The 23,058-nt window shown below is 35.0% G+C and overlaps 2 protein-coding genes across 5 annotated transcripts in view; one reads left to right on the top strand and one right to left on the bottom strand.

Annotated features, from left to right (window-relative positions):
- The window catches only part of LOC131531932 (piezo-type mechanosensitive ion channel component 2), a 99,247-nt gene extending 87,324 nt beyond the window's left edge, over positions 1-11,923 (top strand). For all 4 annotated transcript variants that reach the window (XM_058763139.1, XM_058763149.1, XM_058763155.1 and 1 more), the window contains 9 exons: positions 184-342; positions 571-718; positions 813-1,001; positions 3,507-3,599; positions 4,053-4,225; positions 8,707-8,823; positions 8,927-9,006; positions 9,103-9,310; positions 10,447-11,923. In XM_058763139.1, coding sequence (XP_058619122.1) covers positions 184-342; positions 571-718; positions 813-1,001; positions 3,507-3,599; positions 4,053-4,225; positions 8,707-8,823; positions 8,927-9,006; positions 9,103-9,310; positions 10,447-10,699 — 1,420 coding nt within the window. In that variant the 3' untranslated portion in view covers positions 10,700-11,923. The remainder of the gene's footprint in view (positions 1-183; positions 343-570; positions 719-812; positions 1,002-3,506; positions 3,600-4,052; positions 4,226-8,706; positions 8,824-8,926; positions 9,007-9,102; positions 9,311-10,446) is intronic.
- A 2,206-nt stretch (positions 11,924-14,129) lies between these two features.
- Positions 14,130-22,689, bottom strand: napgb (N-ethylmaleimide-sensitive factor attachment protein, gamma b). Its single transcript, XM_058754432.1, has 12 exons — positions 22,351-22,689; positions 20,881-20,948; positions 20,667-20,751; positions 19,503-19,520; positions 19,258-19,288; positions 19,070-19,179; positions 18,888-18,954; positions 18,723-18,793; positions 17,106-17,184; positions 16,910-16,989; positions 16,704-16,833; positions 14,130-15,836 (listed from the first exon to the last, which is right to left on the bottom strand). The coding sequence occupies exons 1-12, from the start codon at positions 22,404-22,406 to the stop codon at positions 15,696-15,698; spliced, it is 936 nt and encodes a 311-aa protein (XP_058610415.1). The 5' UTR covers positions 22,407-22,689; the 3' UTR covers positions 14,130-15,695.
- Between the last annotated feature and the right edge of the window lie 369 nt (positions 22,690-23,058).

Raw genomic sequence — 23,058 nt, 5'->3', positions numbered from 1 at the left:
GTGTGTGTGTGTGTGTGTGTGTATATGTATGTATGTGTGTGTGTGTGTGTGTGTATATATATATATATATATATATATATATATATATATATATAAGCAGAAAGTCATGGAATTTTACAAAAAATGTCATTTCACTACATTTAAAAAGAATGTCCTGACATGTGTTTTATCTCTTTTGTGCAGGCGCTTCAGTCAGAACACTATCGCTCAGCTGTGGTACTTTGTGAAATGCATTTACTTCGGCCTGTCAGCGTATCAGATCCGCTGTGGATATCCCACTCGCATCCTGGGAAACTTCCTCACCAAGAGCTACAGCTACGTCAATCTCTTCCTCTTCCAGGGGTGAGAAACATGTTCAGCAGCAGTTTTTATAGGGTGATGTTGCACATAATTTAGTGTTTGTTATTGTGGAATGAAAAAAAAAACTTTAGCGACCAATGCCCAATCATTAAAAAACACCAAATATCGGCTGGTATATCGGTCAACCGCTAATTTTTATAAGTAAAAGGAGGTTAAAGCAAGCCAGTTATTTTCCATACATAACTTCTTAGTATGCGTTGTGTGTCCCAGGTTCCGTCTGATCCCGTTCCTGACGGAGTTGCGGGCGGTGATGGACTGGGTTTGGACGGACACGACGCTCAGCTTGTCCAGCTGGATCTGTGTGGAGGACATCTACGCTCACATCTTCATCCTCAAATGCTGGAGGGAGTCCGAGAAGGTAAGAGAGTGAGAAATAAGACTATCTACAGTGCATAGGCAGCTTCCTCCTAAGGCAGCATCCTAAGCATCTGTCTGTGTGTGTCGTGTGGCAGCGTTACCCTCAGCCGCGCGGGCAGAAGAAGAAGAAGGTTGTGAAGTATGGAATGGGCGGCATGATCGTGATGCTCCTGATCTGCATCGTTTGGTTCCCGCTGCTCTTCATGTCTCTGATCAAATCTGTGGCCGGAGTGGTCAACACTCCGCTGGACGTGTCCGTCACGCTCACGCTGGGAGGACTTCAGGTACACGTCACTGTGCTGCTCATCTGCATGCTCATTTCAGATGTCTGCCAGTTTCTACTTTCAGTAAAAACCAAGATACATTTTATTGCTTTCTATTCTGTCTCAGGTGTTTCTCCTAAAAATAAATTTGCAGAAATCAAAATATACACAAATGAGTCATCCAGTAAGATTATAAATCTATAAAATGAATATGGAAAGCATGTTTTTCAGTTTACTTGGTTTTTTTAGTCATTTTATTATACGTTTTGTCATTTTTATTAGTTATTGATTTTTATAATTGTATTATTATTAGTATTATTATTATTATTTTGTTTTCATTTTCATTTTGATTTTAGTTTAAATTTGAGTAATTTTATATTGTCAATTTTATTACTTATTGTTTTTCTATTTATTATTTTTATTTTATTATATTATTCATTATTATAATTTATTATTATATTTTTTTCATTTTCATTTTAGTTTAGTAATTATGTTATGTCAGTTTTATTAGTTATTGTTTTTGCAGTGTTTTCTATTTATCTTTAATATTTTATTTCAGTTTTAGTTATTTTAGTACAGTAATTTATTTATTTCATTTCAGTATTTAGTTCATTTAATTTTTATCTAATATTTATATTTTATTTTATTTCAGCTTTATTTCAATTACCAGCAATGATTTTCTTTATATATATATATATTAGTTTTAGTTACAATAACATCACTGGATCCTTGACTTTTGATTTCAGACTTTAGTATCTTGGAAAATGAATGAATGAATGAATGATGCATTTATATAGCGCTTTTATTGTGTATTGCTATACACCCAAAGCGCTTTACAATCATGTGGGGAGTCTCTCCTCAACCACCACCAGTGTGCAGCATCCACTTGGATGATGCGAAGGCAGCCACAGGACAACGGCGCCAGTGCGCTCACCACACACCAGCTACAGGTGGAGAGGAGAGAGAGTCATAGAGCCAATCAAGTGGATGGGGATTATTAGGAGGCCATGATTGATAAGGGCCAGTGGCGGGACTTTGGCCAGGACACTGGGGTTACACCCCTACTCTTTACGATGAGTGTCATGGGATTTTTAATGACCACAGAGAGTCAGGACCTCGGTTTAACGTCTCATCCGAAAGACGGTGCTCATTTGTCAGTATAGTGTCCCCGTCACTATCCTGGGGCGTTAGGACCCACACAGACCACAGGGTGAGCACCCCCTGCTGGCCTCACTAACACCTCTACCAACAGCTACCTAGTTTTCCCAGGAGGTCTCCCATCCAGGTACTGACCAGGCTCAGCCCTGCTTAGCTTCCATGGGCAACCGATCTTGGGCTGCAGGGTGATACGGCTGTGGTATCACAGAAAATCAGAGCACAGATTTTGTTGAGATCTCTTCTCAAACTCTAGAAGAGACACATGTGAAATTATAGGGGTCTTTTCTCAGGAGAAACATCTGAGAAGCAGGAGACGTATATAAATGTCTCCATTTGTTTAGTGCTGTCTAAGAGATCAGGGCCCGTATTCATGAAAAATCTTAGAATATTGTTACTAGGAGCAACTCTTAGCGCTAAGAGATCTTAAAATTAAAGAAAAGATCCTAGTAAAGAAAAAAGTCATTCAGAAAGCATCTTAACCCTTAAAAGAGGTCTTAAGGTCCAAAATTGTTAGGAGTACGGACGAGGACTTCTAAGAGGCTTAAGAGTTTCTTTAGCAGTGGAGAAAATGGACGAAACATGAAGAGAGAGAAGAAATGTGTTGCACACAATGCATGACAGTGAGTTAAGATGCTACACATTAGATCGTGCAGGGATCATGTTTGTGACCGATCTTATTTGAGACAAGCTAATATCTCCGACACAGCGCAGAAATGCCATAGCGCCAGAAATGGACATAATCACTACATTAACTACATTAACATATTTGGCAACTGGAAAAATGCAACTATGCAGCAGCGGTGATTTGGGTCTGTTACAGCACTTTCAGAACCGTACTGTGTCGTTGTTCATTTCCTATAAAATACGTTAAGTATGACAGCATGGTAAATAAAAAATAAAGAATATATATACATATATAATGTGTGTGTGTGTGTGAGAGAGAGAGAGAGTACGGTAAAACAGGAAAAATTACGCATGTAATTTGTAAAGTGAAGGCTTATAATAAACCCTACTCTTAAAAGTGCTCTTTTGGTTCCTTCTTAGATAACTAACCAATCACAGTCTTCAAAAGACTGTGTCATCGCTAGCAATGGGGTCAGCCCCGCCTCCTCACTAAGATAAAAGTTTTTGCATTTTCCTCGCTCAGAGTTACTCTCAGATTGGTCCTGAATCACTTTTAAGCTAAGACTCCTAGTTAGAAATTTTTAAGCTAAATTAGGATCTCTCTGAGAGGATTCTTAGAATCTTTAAGAATACAGGCCCTGATGTTTTTGTTTATCCTATGGGAAACGTTCAAATCTCAAGTTGCCTACCATTTCATAATTAACATGGATCTCTTTTTTCTGTTCTTTGTTTTATTGTTTTCAGCCGATCTTCACGATGAGCGCCCAGCGGAACCTTCTAAAAAACGTGTCTTCTGAAGAGTTTAAAAAGTTTTCAAAAAAATACAGCTCTGATGCAGTAAGGAACTAAGTTTCTGGCTGTTCAAATCACCGCAGCTCCTTTGTACTTTGACATAAACATGTTTTCTAGTAATTTACTGATATATAGAAATGATTTCAGATAGCTGATTAATAATGACCAATAGAGTTCTATTTTCACATTTCATTGCATAATCAAAATAATAAATAAATTGAACTTGCTTTAGGACTATTTGGATATTGTGGCATTATTTGTCACACAATTTAACAAATTTTCATCTACAATCCTTGTATTGTAAAATAATTAGGGTTTATTTAGGAATTAATACTATTTTAGAAATACTACTATATATATATATATATATATACAGTATATGGATATATATCTGATACCAATGCTGATCTGACAACAAGCTAATATTGCCTGATGATGATAAATTGTGCATTCCGGATTGTTTCTAAATAGAGCTCAAGATGCTTGTGTCTTCTGCAGGATGCCATGCAGTTCCTGGAGTCTTATGTTCACAAGGATTTGACAATAGCCAAACTAGAAGGAAGTTCCAACTCGCTCTGGACCATCAGCCCCCCGAGCAGGGAGAACCTCATTAAAATGCTTAATAACATAAAGGAGACGTTTCCTCTCACCTTCACCTGGTCCATACAGAGGTACTGTAGAGTTCAGCATCACACCGGCACACAGGCTTACACTGAGCACTTAGAAGAGCCTGGTCTGCTGGTGGCTAATGGGTAAAATAAAAATAAAATGCTGTCCAGATTTCACCCCGAGATCCAAACATTTTAGATAAAATATTTCTAGATAAATTCGCTGTTTTACTCACCCTCAGTCCATATAAAATGTAAGTGACTTTTTTTCTTCGGTAGAACAGGATTTTTACCTGAAACCGTGCTCCTTGGCAGGGGTGGCCCTACCGGGGTGGCACGGGTTGGCAACTGGTAGGGGTGGGTGGATCGATCCTAATATCGATAGTATCGATAACAACGTTGATATCGGTATCGGATCAATACTACCCTGATTAGATCGATACTTTAGGTTAATTTTCTCTCCCCTACACTTAATATATTGCTTAATACATTCAACAAAGAATAGACATGTCTGTGTGTTTATATACCGCTCTTTTCACGTCTCTTATGCAAATGTTACTGCTTCTCCCCTGCTTTAGTGTTTTGTTATGCCATTATCTGCGCAAGCGAATATTATTGGCAACAGCGAGAGATGGAACAGTAGATATTCGCTACGGTGGCAACAGCACCAAACTTATTCACCTTTTTCAATGTGGAAGTAAGCTTTTGTCATAGACTGAATGTGCGAGACTTCCACTTCATTAGACACGGTAGGGAAATCATGAGAAAAATAACAGTGCAATAAACGGTAAAATTGTTTGTGCTATCCCCGCGTGTGTTTATAATTAAGACAATTCATTAAAATAATATGGTAAGAAACACCAGTTTGCAATACCAAGCAAGCAGCAAAACGAGCTTATTTTGTACAGTTAAAGACTGGAAGCCAGACCCATTCAATTTACTGAATTTGGCTTTTTTATACAGTATTACTGTCTTCAACCATTAAGCCACATTGTTTTTTTTTTTGTTTTTTTTGTTTATAAAGGTTTTCTATCAGAGGAAAACACTTAACATGTATGCACTTTGCATTCATATCCTGGGCTGCTTGCCTGCATATAGTTTGCATCATCAGTATACTGAGTTGGCCTTTCAATATTACTTTCTTAATGCATTAGGCCATGTTAAGTTTTTTTTATTTTTTATTTTTTATAACTCTTTTCTATGGGAGGAAAATGCTTAACATGAAACTTTACGCATTGCTTTCATATTCTGGACTCCTCTGCTTGCAAACTCCTTTCAGAAAGGCAAATAATATCCACATAGCTTTAAGGTGAATGTAATATGTTAGTCATATCAACATAAGTTATTGTTAATTTTCAAAGTGTAATTGGTCATTTATTAAAAAGGAAAAGGTATCGGTATCAATATCGGCGATACGTGCCCTGTATTTACTTGGTATCGGATCAATACCAAAATTTGCATTATCGCACACCCCTAGCAACTGGCACCCTAAGAGAAAGCTGTGCAACACACTAGAATTATCACAGAATAAAGTATAAATGTAATCAGGGTTCCCTATCTGTCGGTCACTACGAGTTATGTCGTGACGACATAGGGGATTCACTTGGGAGCCCCAATCATCTCTGACTTAAGAGAAAACACCAATGAATATTGGCTAGTGGATTTTGCATACCTGCGCCACTCCCGTGCACACGGGTATAAATAGGCGGCAGGTGCATCCACTCATTAGGTTTTACGCTGAGGAGCCGAGAACGAGTCCCGGGCAACCAGCGATGGTTCGAGATTGTGGCATGGGGACATAACGTCTCCGTTCCCTCCATCAGGGAACGAGGGTTACGTAAGTAACCGAGACGTTCCTTATCTGTGGGTCAATATGTCGTGACGACATAGGGGTCCTATGGAAAGCGCCACAACCTGAACCCCATCACAACCTTGTGGCATGCAGATGCTGACAAGCGAGCGCGTGACAGACAAATGCCATGCGAAAGGTCGCAACCTTCTGATATGGACAAGTTCATATATAATTCTTTGGTATTTGAAGTTTTTTTTACAGTAGTAAAATGAAAATAATTTTTTCCCAAAAGTTCATTGCTGTATTATACATCTGTATTTGTAATAGACTTTGAGCTGCAAAATAATTCCTGAATCCTAATGTGTTTTTTGTTACAGTGTTATTCATTTCATCTGTGTATTTGAGTTGTGTGTGTAAGCATTTAAGAAAATTGAAAGACAAATTTATGCCGGCTTGTCTTAAAGTCTTGTTTAAAAAACGTAAATAGTTTTATGTTCCAGATGTTCTAGGTGCTTGATAAAGTGTTCCTAGGATATTCTGGGGGGGTTGCTAGAGTATATAGTTGATTACAGACATTCCCACCTCTGTTAATAACAGAAAATCAAACATTGTTTTCAAAACTGATCCAGTTTCAGTGCTTTGATATTACTGTATTTCTATCTAATGTTAGGAAATTCAAAAGTTTTTGTTGCTCCTAAACTTACACTAAAATGTGATTTTTACCATCCAAGCAGCTTATCTAATATTAATAGAACTGCTCGTCTTTAGTGATACAAGCTCAGAAACATGTATGACATGTTGAAGTTTTTTACATTGTGTATTATTGACTTGGTGCCATGATGGATATTGAAATGTTGTTATTTATTTTTCATTTTAAACAGTACAGATGATTACTTCATGGTAATGCAATATTTGTGAACACAATTGTGTATGTCAGCCCATAAATTCCCAAAAACTATGCATGGGTGCTTGCTGTAGTGTTGCCACCCCTCATAGACCCCATGCCACCCTAAAAAGGATTTTCTAGATCCGCCTCTGCTCCTTGGTGATTCATGAAATGGAAGTAAGCAGCTGCCCGTCTTTGAGAATTAAAATGAATAACCCAATGATATATTGAGGTCTTATGAAGCAAAATGATCAGTCTATGCAAGAACTAAACATTATTTATAGCATTATTACCTGAGGCAAAATGTCGAATCATTCTTCTGAACCGGTTCTAGCAGACTGAATCCTCTGAAACAGATCTACAAGTTACTCGATCAAAACTCACTTTTAGATGTCTGACAGTCGACTCGAAATGAGCCAAAATAGCAGCGTATCTGATCCTATCATGAATGAACTGATTCAGTGCTCCAGTTACTGAACTGAGGAAGCGGTTCGACTCGGACCAAAGACCGATGACCTGCTGATATGTGCGTGCGTGAACCGAGCACTTGAATGAAGGGGCCAAATGAAATTTTTAATGTTTCTCATTGTTGCTGATGAACACCAGTTCATTCACTTTATATGCTTTAGACATGTAAAACATCCACATTTCACATCATTATTGGGTGCTTTAATATAGTTGTGTATACATTCTGAAACGTATACATTGCGTAATTATGTACAGTAAACAAATGAGTGAATTGAACCAGTTCTTTAAAACAAACCAGTGTGCGGAAAACACAATGTGTGCCGAAAATAATGTTGTAAATCGTTTCATTTCATTAGACCTCAATATATCGTCAGGAGCCACTGTGTTCCCTGGTGTGCTGTTTTTGACTCTCAGAGTGCTGGTAGCTGCTGACTTGCATTATTTGAATCACCAAGGACCATAGGCTCCCGATTTATGTTTCTGCCAGTGGGTGTCCAACCAGACCCCCTCCCCCAAAGTTGAACGTGCATCTTTTTTTTTTTAAGAAATAAAACACATTTTCACCACTGTTTCTGCGAGCAAATGATAACTGAGCTAGGCTATATACATATGCAACACATGCTTGTAGCATTCTCATTATCAGTAATTAATTACACTGGGTGTTTGTTTTTTCTAGAGCATACTCCGTTCGATGAATTCACTACACAAAATTTATCTTGCGAATTGAAAATATATTACCAACCAAATACATTATAATACACAAATTCTTTCTATGAGGGTTGCGCCTCACTAAATAAAATGATTGAATAAATACCTGTTTGCATTAAGCACTTATTCGCACGCACACAGGACAAAGTTTGAGGGTGCACATGCAATATCTGAGTGAGAGCAGAACCATAACCTCTATATATGAGAGAGCAAGCCGAGAGATTCGTGCTGGCGCTCTCTCGTATTACAATAGTGCACTCTCAACATTTGAACTATAAAAACGAGAATAAAGTTTTAAAAGATCTCGTGCTCGAGCCCTATGCCAGCGCCTTTGCCATGGACCACAACTAAAAATCTTCTTTACTGTCACCTACATCTTGGATGGCTTGGAGGATGAGTAAATTAACAGCAAATTTTACATTTTTTGGTGAACTATCCTTTTTAATGTTTTTATACAAATATATCATTATATGTAGAATAATTTTGTCAAAGTGCGGTAATAGGAATTTATAAAAATCATTTATTTTATGGGACCCAGGCATGTTTCATACAATCATCCCCCTGGTATCATCTCATGAGAATTTCCTCTCTGGTCAGGACAAAGATGTTAGACTTTTAGAGGTTTTCATTAATGAATTAACTAACTGAATTAATTTCTGTTTGGTTTCATTTGCTGCATTTGTCCATCAGGGACCTCAGTTTAGGTGCCAAAGCTGAAACTGCAATAGGGAAACACCATATTGACTTGGACAAACAAATGAGAACTGATCTAAGTCTTCTTCTGAATGGAACTAGGCACAAAGGAGTGTGAGTTTAAGCTTCAAACGCAGACATATTTTTCTTTACTTTTTTTTTACCACTAAAAAGACATTCACCTGAATGATCATTTGTAATGGTGTTTTTTATTAAGGACCATCAAAAACATTTTCCCAAGATACATCAGAGCACCGAGCGACTCCAATGCCAAGCCTATTGTGCAGCTTTACCCTGGTAATACACCAGCTCTCCACCATTTGGTGCATTGCTATGCATTTGTACAGCCGTCAACATGCCTGTTTCTCTTCACTCTTCTGTGTGCTCCCTAAGGTAAAGATTACATGAACATCACATTGTCCTTACATAAATCCAGCAACAGTAGCGCAGAGGGCGTCCGGGAGTGGTGGATCGTGAATCAGACAGAAGCAGGGCCGTTATCTGTGGGGACAGCCAGGACTGCAAACGCATCTGGTCTGGAGCTCTACATCATCAGTGACCAAGTCAGTCCACCCAGTCTGGGCTTTCTGGCTGGTTATGGGTGAGTGACGTGAAACATTACAGTCTGAAGTTGTCCTTCCTAAAGGGACAAAACTGTGTGTCCAATCAGAACATAGTTGAGGTGTCACATATAGTTAAGAGGGGGTGGATTTTTGACCAATGAGAGTTCGCTATGGGTGGGGCTTCTCAACTGATATGTTTCTACAACTAAAACTCACAGGACTAACATTAAGGAGGTATATTGAGTGCTGTCTGTTTAAGAATCCTTTTTTTTAGCCAAGTTAAATTCAATACAGTGATGCACCAAAATTTACATAGAAAATCTTTTTTATGATACACTGCCGGTCAAAAGTTTTGGATTGCTAAGAATTTTATTCTGAAAGAAATTACTGCATTTATTCAGAAAGGACACATTAAACTGACATTTATAGTGTTACAAAACTCAAAAGTTCTTTTGAACTTTCTATTCATCAAAGAACCCTGAAAAAAATCAGTTTCCACAAAAATATGAAGCAGCACTGTTTTCAACATTAATAATAATCAGAAATGTTTCTTGTAACATTAAAAAAAGAATATGAGAGAATATGTTAAGAAAATGTTTTGTTTTTTTTCTCTCTCTTTAAGTCCATGGTGCAAACTGGCTTCCATTGATATTTGTTACGATATGCATCCCATCCGAACCAAATGTGACCCTGGACCACAAAACCAGTCTTAAGTGTCAATTTTTCGAAATTGAGATTTATATATCACCTGAAAGCTGAATAAATAAGCTTTCCATTGATGTATGGTATTTGTTAGGATCTGATAATATTTGGCCGAGATACAACTATTTGAAAATCTGGAATCTGAGGGAACTATTGAGAAAAACGCCTTTAAAGTTGTCCAAATGAAGTTCTTAGCAATGCATATTACTAATCAAAAATTAAGTTTTGATATATTTACAGTAGGAAATTCACAAAATATCTTCATGGAACATGATCTTTACTTAATATCCTAATGATTTTTGGCATAAAAGAAAAATGGATAATTTTGACCCATACAATGTATTTTTGGTTATTGCTACAAATATACCCCAGAGACTTAAGACTGGTTTTGTGCTCCAGGGTCACAAATGACCATTCAAATGTAATGAATTGATCAATCTGAACATGAACGTGTGAATCTGCGTGTGCACAGGATCATGGGTCTGTACATGTCAGTGGTTCTGGTTATCGGGAAGTTCGTGCGCGAGTTCTTCAGCGGGATCTCGCACACCATCATGTTCGAAGAGCTGCCCAACGTGAACCGGATCCTCAAGCTCTGCACTGACATCTTCCTGGTCCGAGAGACGGGAGAACTGGACCTGGAGGAAGACCTGTACGCCAAACTCATCTTCCTCTACCGCTCTCCAGAAACCATGATCAAGTGGACCAGAGAGAAGAGTGAGTGAGTGAAGATGAGGACGCTGACCTTCGGAGGAACTCCAAACTAACCACGAGAAGCACAAAGCGGGAATTGTGCCTCCTTCCCAAAGCGGAATTGGATTGGATTGAACCGGAGAAGCGTTGTTCTTCATGATAGTTTTCATCCCGTGGACGTGCACTTGCTAGTGTTTTTTTAAGGGCTTGATAAGAGAAATTTAGGGCTTCCAGGCATGCGCCACTTTGATACGACTTTCACCTTTGGGAGTGCATGCGACGTGATGGACGTAGACGAGGAATACTCAACCTACTACAGACTTTGGGCTTGACTTTTAACGTCCCTCTCTGAATTCTGAAGGTGAGAACCGAAGCCCTGTAGGTGGCGCTGTGAATTACGTGACAATCTCTATTTGCCTTATTTCATTTATACAATCAACTAGACGCATCATTATCCACCACCTTTCTCAGGAATACATTCGGATCATTTCACCACGACGGGATATCAACCTTTTTTCTCATGTACGACAAAGTGTGAAGGGGAATGTACGCAGCAGTAATAACTTCACTCCTTGGGGACTTTAAGGAGATCGTCTGTAATTTATGAACACAGATTTGGAATGTGAAAAGGACGTTTAGTGTTTTATAAGGCTTGAAGTATAATGACTTTTCATAACTAATGGGAGATAACATTACAATGAATGATTTATCAGTTTCAGCAGCTTTTTTCTTATTATTATTTAAGAGCCTTATTCATGAAATAGAAAGAATTTGAATGTGTTTCTGTGTACATTTCTTCATATATCCAAATGGTTTACATAGAAATTTGTTCAGAAGGAATTTGGAATGTTTCTGCGTACATTTGTTTGTAAATTCAAATGATTTTATGAATGATTTACATGGAATTAGTTCAGAACGAATTTTTGAATGTGTTTCTTCATAAATCCAACTGATTTTCTGAATGCGTTACACTGAAATTTGTTCAGAACAAATTTTTGAATGCGTTTCTATGTACATTACTTCCTAAATCCAAATGATTTTAAGAATCATTTATTCAGAGCAAATTTTGAATGTTTCTGTTTATATTTCTTGATGTGCACAGTTATTGTTCAGAACGAATTTTGAATGAATTTCTTCGTAAATCCAAATGATTTCATGAATGATTTACACAAATTTGTTCAGAACAAATTTTGAATGCATTTCTGTGTCTATTTCTTCTTCATAAGATTTTATGAATTATTTACACGTAAATTGTTCCGAATGATTTTTGAATGTTTCTTTATAAACAAAGTCTTTTTAAGAATTATTTATACAGAAATGTTTTCCAAAATTTAATTTTGAGTGTTTCTGTCTATATTTCTTTGTAAATTCAAATGATTTTATGAATGATTGACATGTAAATTTGTTTAGAACCAATTTTAAATGTGTTTCTATGTATATTTCTTCATAAATCCATATCATTTTATGAATTATTTACATAGAAATTGATTCTGAATGAATTTTCGGTGTTTGTGTACATTTTTTTCATAAATCCGAATGATTTTTATCAATTATTTACACAGAAATTTGTTCAGAACAAATTTGGAATGCGTTTCTATGTGCATTTCTTCATAAATCCAAATCATTATTTACGTAGAAATTCATTCAGAGTGAAATTCAATCTGTTTATTTCATCATAAATCCAAATAATTTTCTGAATGATTTACAGAGAAATGTATTCAGAAATATCATGGAATATGAGAAAAACCAATTGTTTGCTTAACCATTTTGACAATGCAACAATAGCGTAAAATGGTTTTGCGATTGTTTCTGGTCATTGCGCTTCATTCATGCAACACCAACTGAATGAACATTTTAGGTTAGTTCTGCTCCTGCTTCATAAATGATTATTTTGTGGAAACATTTGACTTGTGGTGAAAGTGAATAATGAATATTAGTTATTAACAGATAGTCTACATCCTTGAAGGCATGAGTGATTTGCAGATTGTTACAGTAGAGTTATTAAATATGCATCGCCAGGACTGTTGTGCTCGTCAGAAAGTTGTTTGTACATGAGGAAGAATCTGACTCACATTTGTACTACGTACTTATATTTATTTGAGCAATACGACAGGCGGGTGGACCGTAAAGGACATGAAATCCATTTTTATCCTACACCTTTGGCAGCCATACTCAGGAAGGAGCTTTCTATGGATCAGGGTCTCACGGATGAACCGCTGGAGTCTCCGCTAGGCTGTAGATTTACAATGGGATCATGTATGATATATATATATATATATATGACTATCAATGTGAGCTCCATGCCGACGGATCGTGTTGTGCTGATGCTTGAGGAGAACATTGAATATTGTTTTGAGTCCATCTCTGAACTATGCATTAAAGACAATGTAGCATGAATGAAAAATAATGTTTGACATAAAACGCTTTCATTACCTTATGTGTGCAGAACTTTTTCAGCAACATCAAAACGGGGGAAAAAAGAAAACTGTAGCTGGATGAAACAGGAAATGGGAGTTTATTGACTTCAAATAAAGCACACAATTAAAGGACAACGTGCCACTTTTGTTTACTTTTTTGGTCCTGTACCTCTCAATTTTTTATGTACATGATTTACACTACAGTTTAAAACCAGTAATTGTTTTGTGAAAGAAATTAATACTGAAAAAAAATGTTGTTCTTCCTATTCATTAAAGAAAATGTTCCACAGTTTCTACAAAAATATGAATCAGCACAACTGTTTTCAACATTGATAATAATCAGAAATGTTTCTTGAACAGCAAATCAGCATATTAGAATGATTTCTGAAGGATCATGTGACACTGAAGACTGGAGTAATGATGCTGAAAATTCAGCTGCGCATCAAAGAAATATATTACATTTTACAATATATTATAATAGAAAACATTTATTTTAAATTTTAATAATATTTCACAATATTACTGTTTTTAATCAAGTAAATGCAGTCTTAAAAAGCTGTACATTCATATAAAAGATTTTTATTTGTATATTTTCCTTTTCATTTTTCTTTTTAAATGTATTATTATAAATACTTTCATTATTATTAATAATAATATTGTTTTTACATATGTCTATATAATTTTTTTAATAATTTTTTACCTCTTTTACATTTTCAGTTAATTTATTAGATCAACTCAAACCAAATGAAAATGAGAAATTAATAATTTAATAATAATAATAATTTAGATAAAATCATTTTAAGTTTTCTTTCTTTCTGCATATTATTAGTTAGTAAGGTAGTTATTAAGTTTAGGTATTGACTAGGATTAGGGCTGTAGACTATGGTCATCTGGAATATGTGCTTTTTAAGTACTAATAAACAGCCAATATGTTAATAATATGCTAATAAGCAACTAGTTTATAATGAGAATTGGTCCCCATACTAAAGTGTTAACATTTATTTCCAGTAAAATGTTTTGAAATGACTCTCTCAGCCAAACAGTGTATAGATTATGATTTTATTAGGTCATTTTTGCATCTTTATGTCTGTCAGGTTGTATATTTGGAAACGCAGCATGACACCTCACTCCACAGCCACATTTACATTTCAACAACACTTACAATAAATTACTGTACATAATAATAATAATAATATAGTATTTTACAAATTTGATAACTGATTTAACATCACTTTGACATCATAGACTGTTCACTAATAAAAATAAATAAATTCTGTACACAACTACACATTTCCTTATCAAATTAAAAGAAAACATTTACAAACAGAATTTATCCAACAATATGATCACACACATAGATATATATATATATACATATCTATGATCACACACACACATCAAAAATGCCCAGTGTTTATAATTTACAGGCTCAACCAATGGTGTGAGTTTTGGGGCGGGACTATCTAATTGACCAATGGAAGACAAATGTTTGTAACTTGACTGAAAACACTACAATCAATAGAGTACTGAAAGGATGACGGATTTTTGTAGTTCAAAACCTGAAATGGAGCGTTTCTGTACATCTTCATTGTTTCATCATCTTGACGTCACTGGGTTTTTGTTAAATGACTGAAAATGGTCTGTGGTTTAACACAAGATATTTTCGACATTTTATTCTACATCAGTAGTAACCAGTGTTACGTAATCAAATTACTTTTTTTCCAAGTAACTAGTAAAGTAATGCATTACTTTTACATTTACAAGAAAAGATCGGACTAACTTTTTATTTTTCCCATTTACTCACCAACAGCTCTCCTGTGCAGAGGCAGAGACACTTCCTTCAGCCTGAGGCTTATTCATGTCACTTCTGATGTGAAAGGGCCTTTGCAGTTACCAAAAATATCACTTTTGGGGTTTTTGTTATAAAAACAAAAATAAAAAAACAATCTCAGCTCAGGTGACAAAAAGTAACACAAAAGTCACATTATGCATTACTTTCCATAAAAAGTAACTAAGTAACGCAGTTAGTTACTCTTTATTGTAATGCATTACTTTTGAAGTAACTTTCCTCAACACTGGTAATAACTTGTCTTGAAAAAGGTGTTTCCGACAAAATGTTTTTAAGTGAAAAATGTTAAATGTTAAAGTTAAAGCTTCCTGGTGGCGATGCTGATATCATGTGACCATGGTATAGTTCATTTACTGCCAACGTTTAGCTTTTTACTTCTGTATTCAAAATTCATAAAAGTTGTGAATATTATCATGATGAACAACATGTGTAAGAATCATAAACTTTTGTTGCTCACAGATCTTATTTTATACAATAATCCAAAAAAATTTAAAAAACCCTATTGTGTTTTTTGTCAAATAAACCTGGTTGACGCTGACTACAAAAATACATTATCACCACAGCCCGTGTGTGTAGGGTTTTCTGTGTGTCTGATGAGTAAACGCACAGAAATCTGGACGCTCCTACAGGCGGGACAAACAGGAACAGAATTCCTCAGGAATGACTCCACTGCACAAAGGGAGGAAACACTGATATGCTCGTTCACACACACACACACACACACACACGGATGGAAGAGTCGGGCCGTTCTCTCAGTCTCAGTTAACATAAACCTCCCTCGTAATCGTCGTCTTGCTCGGCCGGTGGCGGGCCGGCGCTGCCCTCTTGAGGAGCAACAGGAGATTTCTTCTTCTTCCCGCCGCCTCCACCGGGCACCTTCAGAGAGATCGCCAGCTTGGCATACTGCACAAACACAGACCAGAAAACAGACTTCAGCCAGGATGATCATTGGATTTTTGAACATATAGTAAATGCTTAGTTGATAAGTTAAGTTTCCACCAAGGTTATCGGTAATTAAAATTAAAACCAAAACTAAAAAAAGAAAAAAGAAACGTTCAATACTTGAAATAAAATAAGCAATATAAAAAATAAAGTATATTAAAAAAAAAGTACAAGTAAAGTACAAAGGCATTTTTGTACTAGGTTGAAGCACTAAATAAACTAAAAAATAAATTAAAAGAATAAAAGCTAAAACTAAAAGATATAAACTACACAGACATATTTAAAAAATAAATAAATAAATAACAAAATTACTCAAATTAAAATGAAAGCTAAAAATATAAAAATAATTCAAAGTATTATTTTTTATTTTAGTATTTTTTTATTTTTTTTTGTTTGGCAATTTCAATAAGCGGTCTTGAAAGTTTTACAGAAAAATTACATGTCAGTAAGACTTTTCGAAATTTTAGAAAAATGTTTTTGTTTTTAAAGAAATTGGTATTTTTAATCAGAAATGATGCATTAAACAAGATAATGCTGTTATTCTGAATGTTCTTTTTAGCTTTGCCGTCACAGGAATAAATTACATTTAATAAATTATATTAAAATAGAAAACAGTAGTTTTAAATTGTAACAGTTTTACATACATAATATGTTTTACATAATATAAAGTAGCAAATATTTAACAATTTTATATAATATTATTTAACATAATTGTATTTATTTAGTTTTGAACTGATACTGAGCTAAATGACTCCTTTAGTGAGCGTAATGATGTTTTGGTTTGATTTTTCACAGTATTGCGTGTGATTACTGATGTCTGACACTCACGTCGTTGTCCATGTACTTCAGTAAAGGTGAGTTGCAGACGCGTGACATCTGGTCCTCGTCCTGCTCGTCAAACGCCGCCAGTAACGTCTCCATGGAAACACAGTCCTCGCTCCCACTGAACCCTGGGAGACTGAAGAGCACAGTATTTGACACTGATCAGAGATCACACTGGCGATCTGGAGGATGATGGTGTAACTCGTTCGTACCTGTAACTTTCTCTGACGCACTTGTCTGCAGCCACAAAGTCTCCTCTGTGGAGATGAACCAGCACTTGAGCGATGGTTTTCTGCAATATCAAACATCTGTTCAAACTAATGCAACATCAGAATGCAAAATTGCATGTTAAAAGTCTATCTCAAGAACTACATGAGGTAAAATCCAGTTGAATATCAGCATTTGCACCTTAAAGCAGGTGGGGTAGTTCTCAATCTCCTTGTACATGTTCTTCTCTTTCTGAAGGGACACAGCGGCCTCGTCCAGCCTGAGCACAAGAAACACAACGGCAACCGCTCAAACTGAGTAAAGAACACCTTTCACTGACCGTACAGAAGCATATTACTATAATCATAATCATTACTTTATTACATTAGCATATTACATTATATTCATATTTTGAATGTTTTTTTTTTTTGTTTTTTTTTTAGATTTTCAGTTTTTTTTTTCATTTGAATTTATGTTAAAGTTTTAGTAATACATTTTATGGCTTGTTCCCCATTTTTAATCAAATTTTGTTTTTATTTTTATTTCAGATTTATTTTGTCTACTTCAACTTAAATCAAACAAAACATTCGAAATGTGGCAACTAACTGAAATAAACTAAGCAAATAATAATTAGTTTTAGTTTTATTTCAATTTTAATACTAAAAAAAGTTTTAGTAATTCTGTTTTATTTTGTCTGTTTTTTTCTTTTTATTCATTTTTATATTTCAACTAAAGTACTTGCCTTGGCAACTAAATAAAACGAATTCTTTTTTATATTTGATTTATTTTATGTTAAGGTTTATTTTATTTCAATTAACTTTTTTTCTTTTGAAAGGTTTTAGGTTTTATGACTTCAGATAACTTGTAATATAGTGCTTAATTCATATAGCTTTAATTAATTTTATTATGAATATTTATATTGTGAAGCAGTGTTATTTTTGTACTATACTACTAAAGCATATTATTAAAGTATTTATTAATATTTTTAAATTAGTTTTTATATTTTCCATTTTTAGTTTTTCTGTTAGTTTTAGTAATTCTATTTAAGTCAATTTTATGTTTTTTATTTAATCTGATTTCTGTAATCATTTATGTAATTTCAATGAATAAATGTTTTTTATATATATATATTTGTAGTTTTAGTTACAACACTGTTGTGAAGTCATCAGAAGAGCTAGTGAAGTAATAAATGATCGTATATGCAACTCTGCGATTTATTGAACACTCAGGATCATGCATCACATTGATTTTACCACAGTAAAGGTGTTATTATACATGGCATGGACTGTTAATGCTTAAAGGGCACCTCTTATGTTTTTTTTTGTACCTTTCCTTTAGTGTGTAATACAGCCGTTTGTGCATGGAAACAATATGCAAAGTTACAAGCACAAAGTCAAAATCAGAAAGTTGATCTCTCCGACAGAAAATCTTGCCTGAAATTGGTTGTTATTGGTTGTCCTGCCATTATTTCTGTGATTTAGCTATGATTCCATGTTGCATATTTGCATGATGCCCACCTACTGCTGCTTTGGCCCGCCCACAAGGACTGTTGGAAACCCAATTATGGTAAAGAGCATTACATTTCCGACACACACGATCTAATTGGCTGACCTATCAACAACAAACGTGGGTCGGCTGACCAATCAGAGAAGACTTGGCTTTTTGGAAGGCAGGGCTTTAAAGAGACAGGAGCCTTTCAGGCCGAGGGTGAAAAGAGCTGCTGCAGCAATATACAGTATGAGAAAAATAATGTGTTTTTTGAACATTAAATCATGTTAGATCATCACAATATGTGCAGTTTAATGCTTTAAGACGCACCTGCGCAGTCTCACCAGAAGTCTGGAGGATTTTCCCAGAAGCTCTGCGGCCTGCCTGAGACGATCTTCATTCTGAACACACCACAAACCAGTTCACATGGGTTATGTATATTTTGGGCAAATGGATGATTATTGATGATGGATGATCACGTTTGCATTTCCTCACCTCAAACACAGATGCAGCCTTCTGGTACAAGTCCACGGCTTTCTCCAGATCAATCGGCTCGATGAGTCTGAAGAAGTGGATGGAACTAGTTAATACAACCTTTGCATGTATATTATAGTTAGTTTACACATAAGAAACTACACAAACGACCCCTCAGGAAGTGTTTCGATCCGTTTACTCACTTCCCAGCTCTGTCCAAGGCCATTCCAGCGGTGCCAGACGTCCCGTTCTCCACGTACATGATGCTGGCCTTCTCGATCAGCTGAATGGCCTCAGGCATTTTCTTCATGTCCTGCAGGTGTAGAAGAGTCACTCACACACGTCTCAAACCTACAGGCCATCCATAACAATCACTGCATGACCGACTCACCTTCAGCATCATGCCAGCCTGTTCATACGCTCTGAGAAGAAGAAAAGCATGTTTTATCGTGGGTCACACTGTACAGATGTATAAGTAAAAAAAAAAAAAGGATAAATTAACTACAGTAATATGTTTTTAATTATTAAAAGAAATTGGTAAACTATAGATTAGTTTAGTTAATGGATTGTTTGTAAATATACATTTAGAGTTAGAAATGATCTTAATAGTTATTCGAAACATTAATGCTCACTTACTTTGCTGCATGGAAGAGTCTGTGAATTTTAGTTAAGGAAATATAAGTATCGAATGAGAAAATAAAACCAATTACCAATTAAAACCAAATTAATCAAATAGTATACTGTTCAAAAATGTGGGGCTAGTAGGATTTTTTTAATGTTTTAAAAAAAAGTATCTTCTGCTTAAGAAGGCTGCATTTATTTGATCAAAAATACAGTAAACAGAAAAGTATTATATGTTATATATGTGTGAAATATATAAATTTAAAATAACTCTTTTTTTATGTGAATATGTGTTAAAATGTCATTTATTTCTGTGATCGAAGCTGAAATTTCAGCATCATTACTCAGTGTCACATGATCCTTCAGAAATCATTATAAGATGCTGATTCGCTGCTCAAGAAACATTTCTGATTATTATCAGTGTTGAAAACAGTTGTGCTGCTTCATATTTTTTATGCAAAGCATGATATATTTATTTTTCAGTATTCTTTGATAAATAGAAACCTCAAAACAATTGCTCCAGGTACCGCGGTCCCGACTTAAGCGAAAAGGGGATCGGGCCTTTTCGATTGCCGGTCCTCGTCTATGGAATAATCTACCTCTAGACATTCGTTATGTTATGGTGTTTGAATCCGACTTAGGAGAGACGTAATGTATGTTTCTTTTTAAGATGTTGTGTTTGTCATTGTTACGTGTTTGGTTTTGCTGGAATGCTTTGTACAGCACTTTGGGCTGCTCCAAAGGCAGTAGAAATGTGCTATATAAGAAAATAAATTAAACTAAACTAAACTAAAACAACAGTGTTTATTTGAAAAAGAAATCTATAAATGTCTTTACTGGCACTTTTGATCAATTTAATGCCTTGCTGAATAAAAGTATTAATTATTATTTTTTTAAACTGGGGTTCTTGCTGATCCCAAACTTTTTTTTTTTTTTTTTGACAATATTGTACATATATATGGCACATTCTCCTTATAAATTTGACCCGATATTTATCATAATTGACATTAAGTTGAATAAATCATACAGTGCAGCATTATTGTATCAGATTAAGCATCACAGATACAGTAAATCCCTGTGATATATGCATGGCTGTACTGCCCGATACTTAGTCTTTTTTGTTGAATTAACTTTGTAATTATGATTTCTTGCAGAGTCTGATGTGCAGGAGAAGGATACGTTTTGTTGTCTGTGTGGTACTCGGCCTCCTTCAGGTACGCATCCTTCGCTTGTTCAAACTGTTTTGCGTTTTTGAAAGCCACAGCTGATATAACACCAAAATTATATACATACATATGTTACATATACATATGTTATAGTCATAACATTTCACTATACAGTATCACCTTCATCAATAACATCAGTGCAAGATGTTACTTAAGGTTTACATCACCTGCTTTTGCCATCTCTGAAGCGGCTCCATCATAATCAGGTTTCCACTTGGTCATGCTGGTCTTCAAGCTGCATAAAGTAAAACAAATATTGTATGGTGTTCACTAGTATCCCAACCCTTGCCAAAAAGAAGTGTGCTTAAATGTATTGAATGTGCACTCATAGTGTACTTCAAATCTTAAAAAAAAAAAAAAAAAAATCTTTAAAAAAGTATATTTTAAAAAATGGTATAATTGCAGGTAATTTAATGATAATACAATAAAAGTCCACTTAAAAGTGTACTTAAAGAGAGACAATTTCATGACTATATTGCTTAACATAATTAAGTACCCTTTTGGTGCTTTTAAGTGCACTTTGACTTACTGATTGATTAATTTGACAATTATGTCAAATCAAATGTTGTACATTTTTTTAATTATTTAAATAATCTTTTGTCATGCTTTAAAGATGTACGCTTATTTTGATGTGTTGAATAACATACTAAAGCACAATATAAAGAACTTGATAATATTTTGAACTGTAGTGTGTTATTCGATATTATGTTTAAAGTAAACAGATTTTAAGTGTACTAAACTGCAACTTTGTCATTATAGATGTGTAATTAAAATGTATATTTAAATACACAACATACACGTTCCAATAGAAATGTCATCAAAATATAATTTAGTTTACCATAAATCCTTCTCAGTATCTGCAGTACACTTTTCAAATGATTTAAAGAATACAGAATTAATTATTAAATTACAGATGTACATAAGTCCTACTTAAATGGGTCAAAACAGCGTTGCATTTAATATAAATTTCAACTATAATGCATTTTCATTTAATTGTAAATAACATACAGTTAAGTGTATGGGAACATTAAAGTATTTTCCCTAATAAGTAATCTTTTTAAAAGTATGCTAAAGTGTGCTTCTCTTCCACAATGCAACATATATTAGCCTACAAAATATATCATAATAATGCACAGTCGCGCATTATATAAGACTGGTTTTTGAACTAGGTGTTTGAAAACAACATGCAAAGCCACTCTTAGCAAGAACACAGGCTTGTAATTGTACTTTAGACTCAAAATCTTCTGTTTACTGAGATGTGTAGCCTGTGACAACTTGCCCCGGTCTCTAACACATGATGGGCACATGAATATGCACTGAATTTCAGGAATGGCCCACATCATCAGTAGAAGCCTCATAATAGCCTAATGACCACATCAGGACCACCGCAGCTGTCGCCAAGGTAACCTCTATAGCTGCACGCGCGATTACGCAATCAGTCATTAACGCGCATCAGAATCATTCAGCATCTCATGTTTGCAAATTATATTGAATTAAATTATAAACACTCTGCATCCGGTTATGCAGCAGAATTAGTGACAGTGTAACTGACAGCGACAGCAGGCCGATCGTAAACCGGTGTTTGTGTGTGAAATGCATGAGCGCTGTTCTGTATGAGAATATTTTTCATATCTCACCATTTCTCGGCTTTGGCGATGTGCTCGTGCGCCTCGTTGATCTTCTGCGCGGCCATGGCTCTGGGTTTCGCGGATGAAGAGGACACAGACTGACCCGCTGGCTGCTCGGGAGGGAGGATGAGTTTGAGGATGAGGATGGACTGTTACGTAGATTATCCTGATTTTCTTCAACAGCTCATCCACGTCACGGTGTTTTTCTACGGGAGCCCGAGTGGGAAGCTGCTGTGCACCATACACATTTTCAATGTGTATCTAGATATTTACTTTTATAGTATATTGTATTATATTATATTATATTATAATGTGTGTGTGAAGTAGACCATTTGTATTTATTTATTTACGAATAGAATATTTTTGTTATTTGTGTGGTTATATAGAATATGGATAGCATATTTTGAATGTGTTTACAGACGTTTTCCTTATTTTCATTACTCATTTATCTATATATAAGTAGTGCTTGTTTGTTTTATTTGTTTGTTTGTTTGTTTTATTTATTTATTGACGGTTTAAATTTGAGATTTTAATAGAATATAGGTAATATTTTAAATGTGTTTATAAATATTTTCCTTATTTTTATTATTCATATATTTATGTATAACTTGTTTGTTTATTTATTTATTCACGGATGGTTGTGCAAAATTTAAATGTGCAATAATTAAATTGTATTAATAAATAATTTTTTTTTTTTACTGTCAAAAAATGGAGAAA

The sequence above is a fragment of the Onychostoma macrolepis genome, chromosome 02, assembly GCF_012432095.1.
Source record: "Onychostoma macrolepis isolate SWU-2019 chromosome 02, ASM1243209v1, whole genome shotgun sequence".
Taxonomy (NCBI): domain Eukaryota; kingdom Metazoa; phylum Chordata; class Actinopteri; order Cypriniformes; family Cyprinidae; genus Onychostoma; species Onychostoma macrolepis.
Note: the sequence above shows the minus strand (reverse complement) of the source record. Positions and strands in the feature narration are given on the sequence as shown.

Excerpts from the sequence above, each read along its gene's own strand:
- napgb (XM_058754432.1), bottom strand. The coding sequence starts at position 22,406 with ATGGCCGCGCAGAAGATCAACGAGGCGCACGAGCACATCGCCAAAGCC. Across the intron at positions 20,752-20,880 it reads TTCAGAGATGGCAAAAGCAG|CTGTGGCTTTCAAAAACGCA; the intron begins GTGATGTAAACC and ends GTGTTATATCAG. Across the intron at positions 18,955-19,069 it reads GCCTTGGACAGAGCTGGGAA|ACTCATCGAGCCGATTGATC; the intron begins GTGAGTAAACGG and ends CCACTTCTTCAG.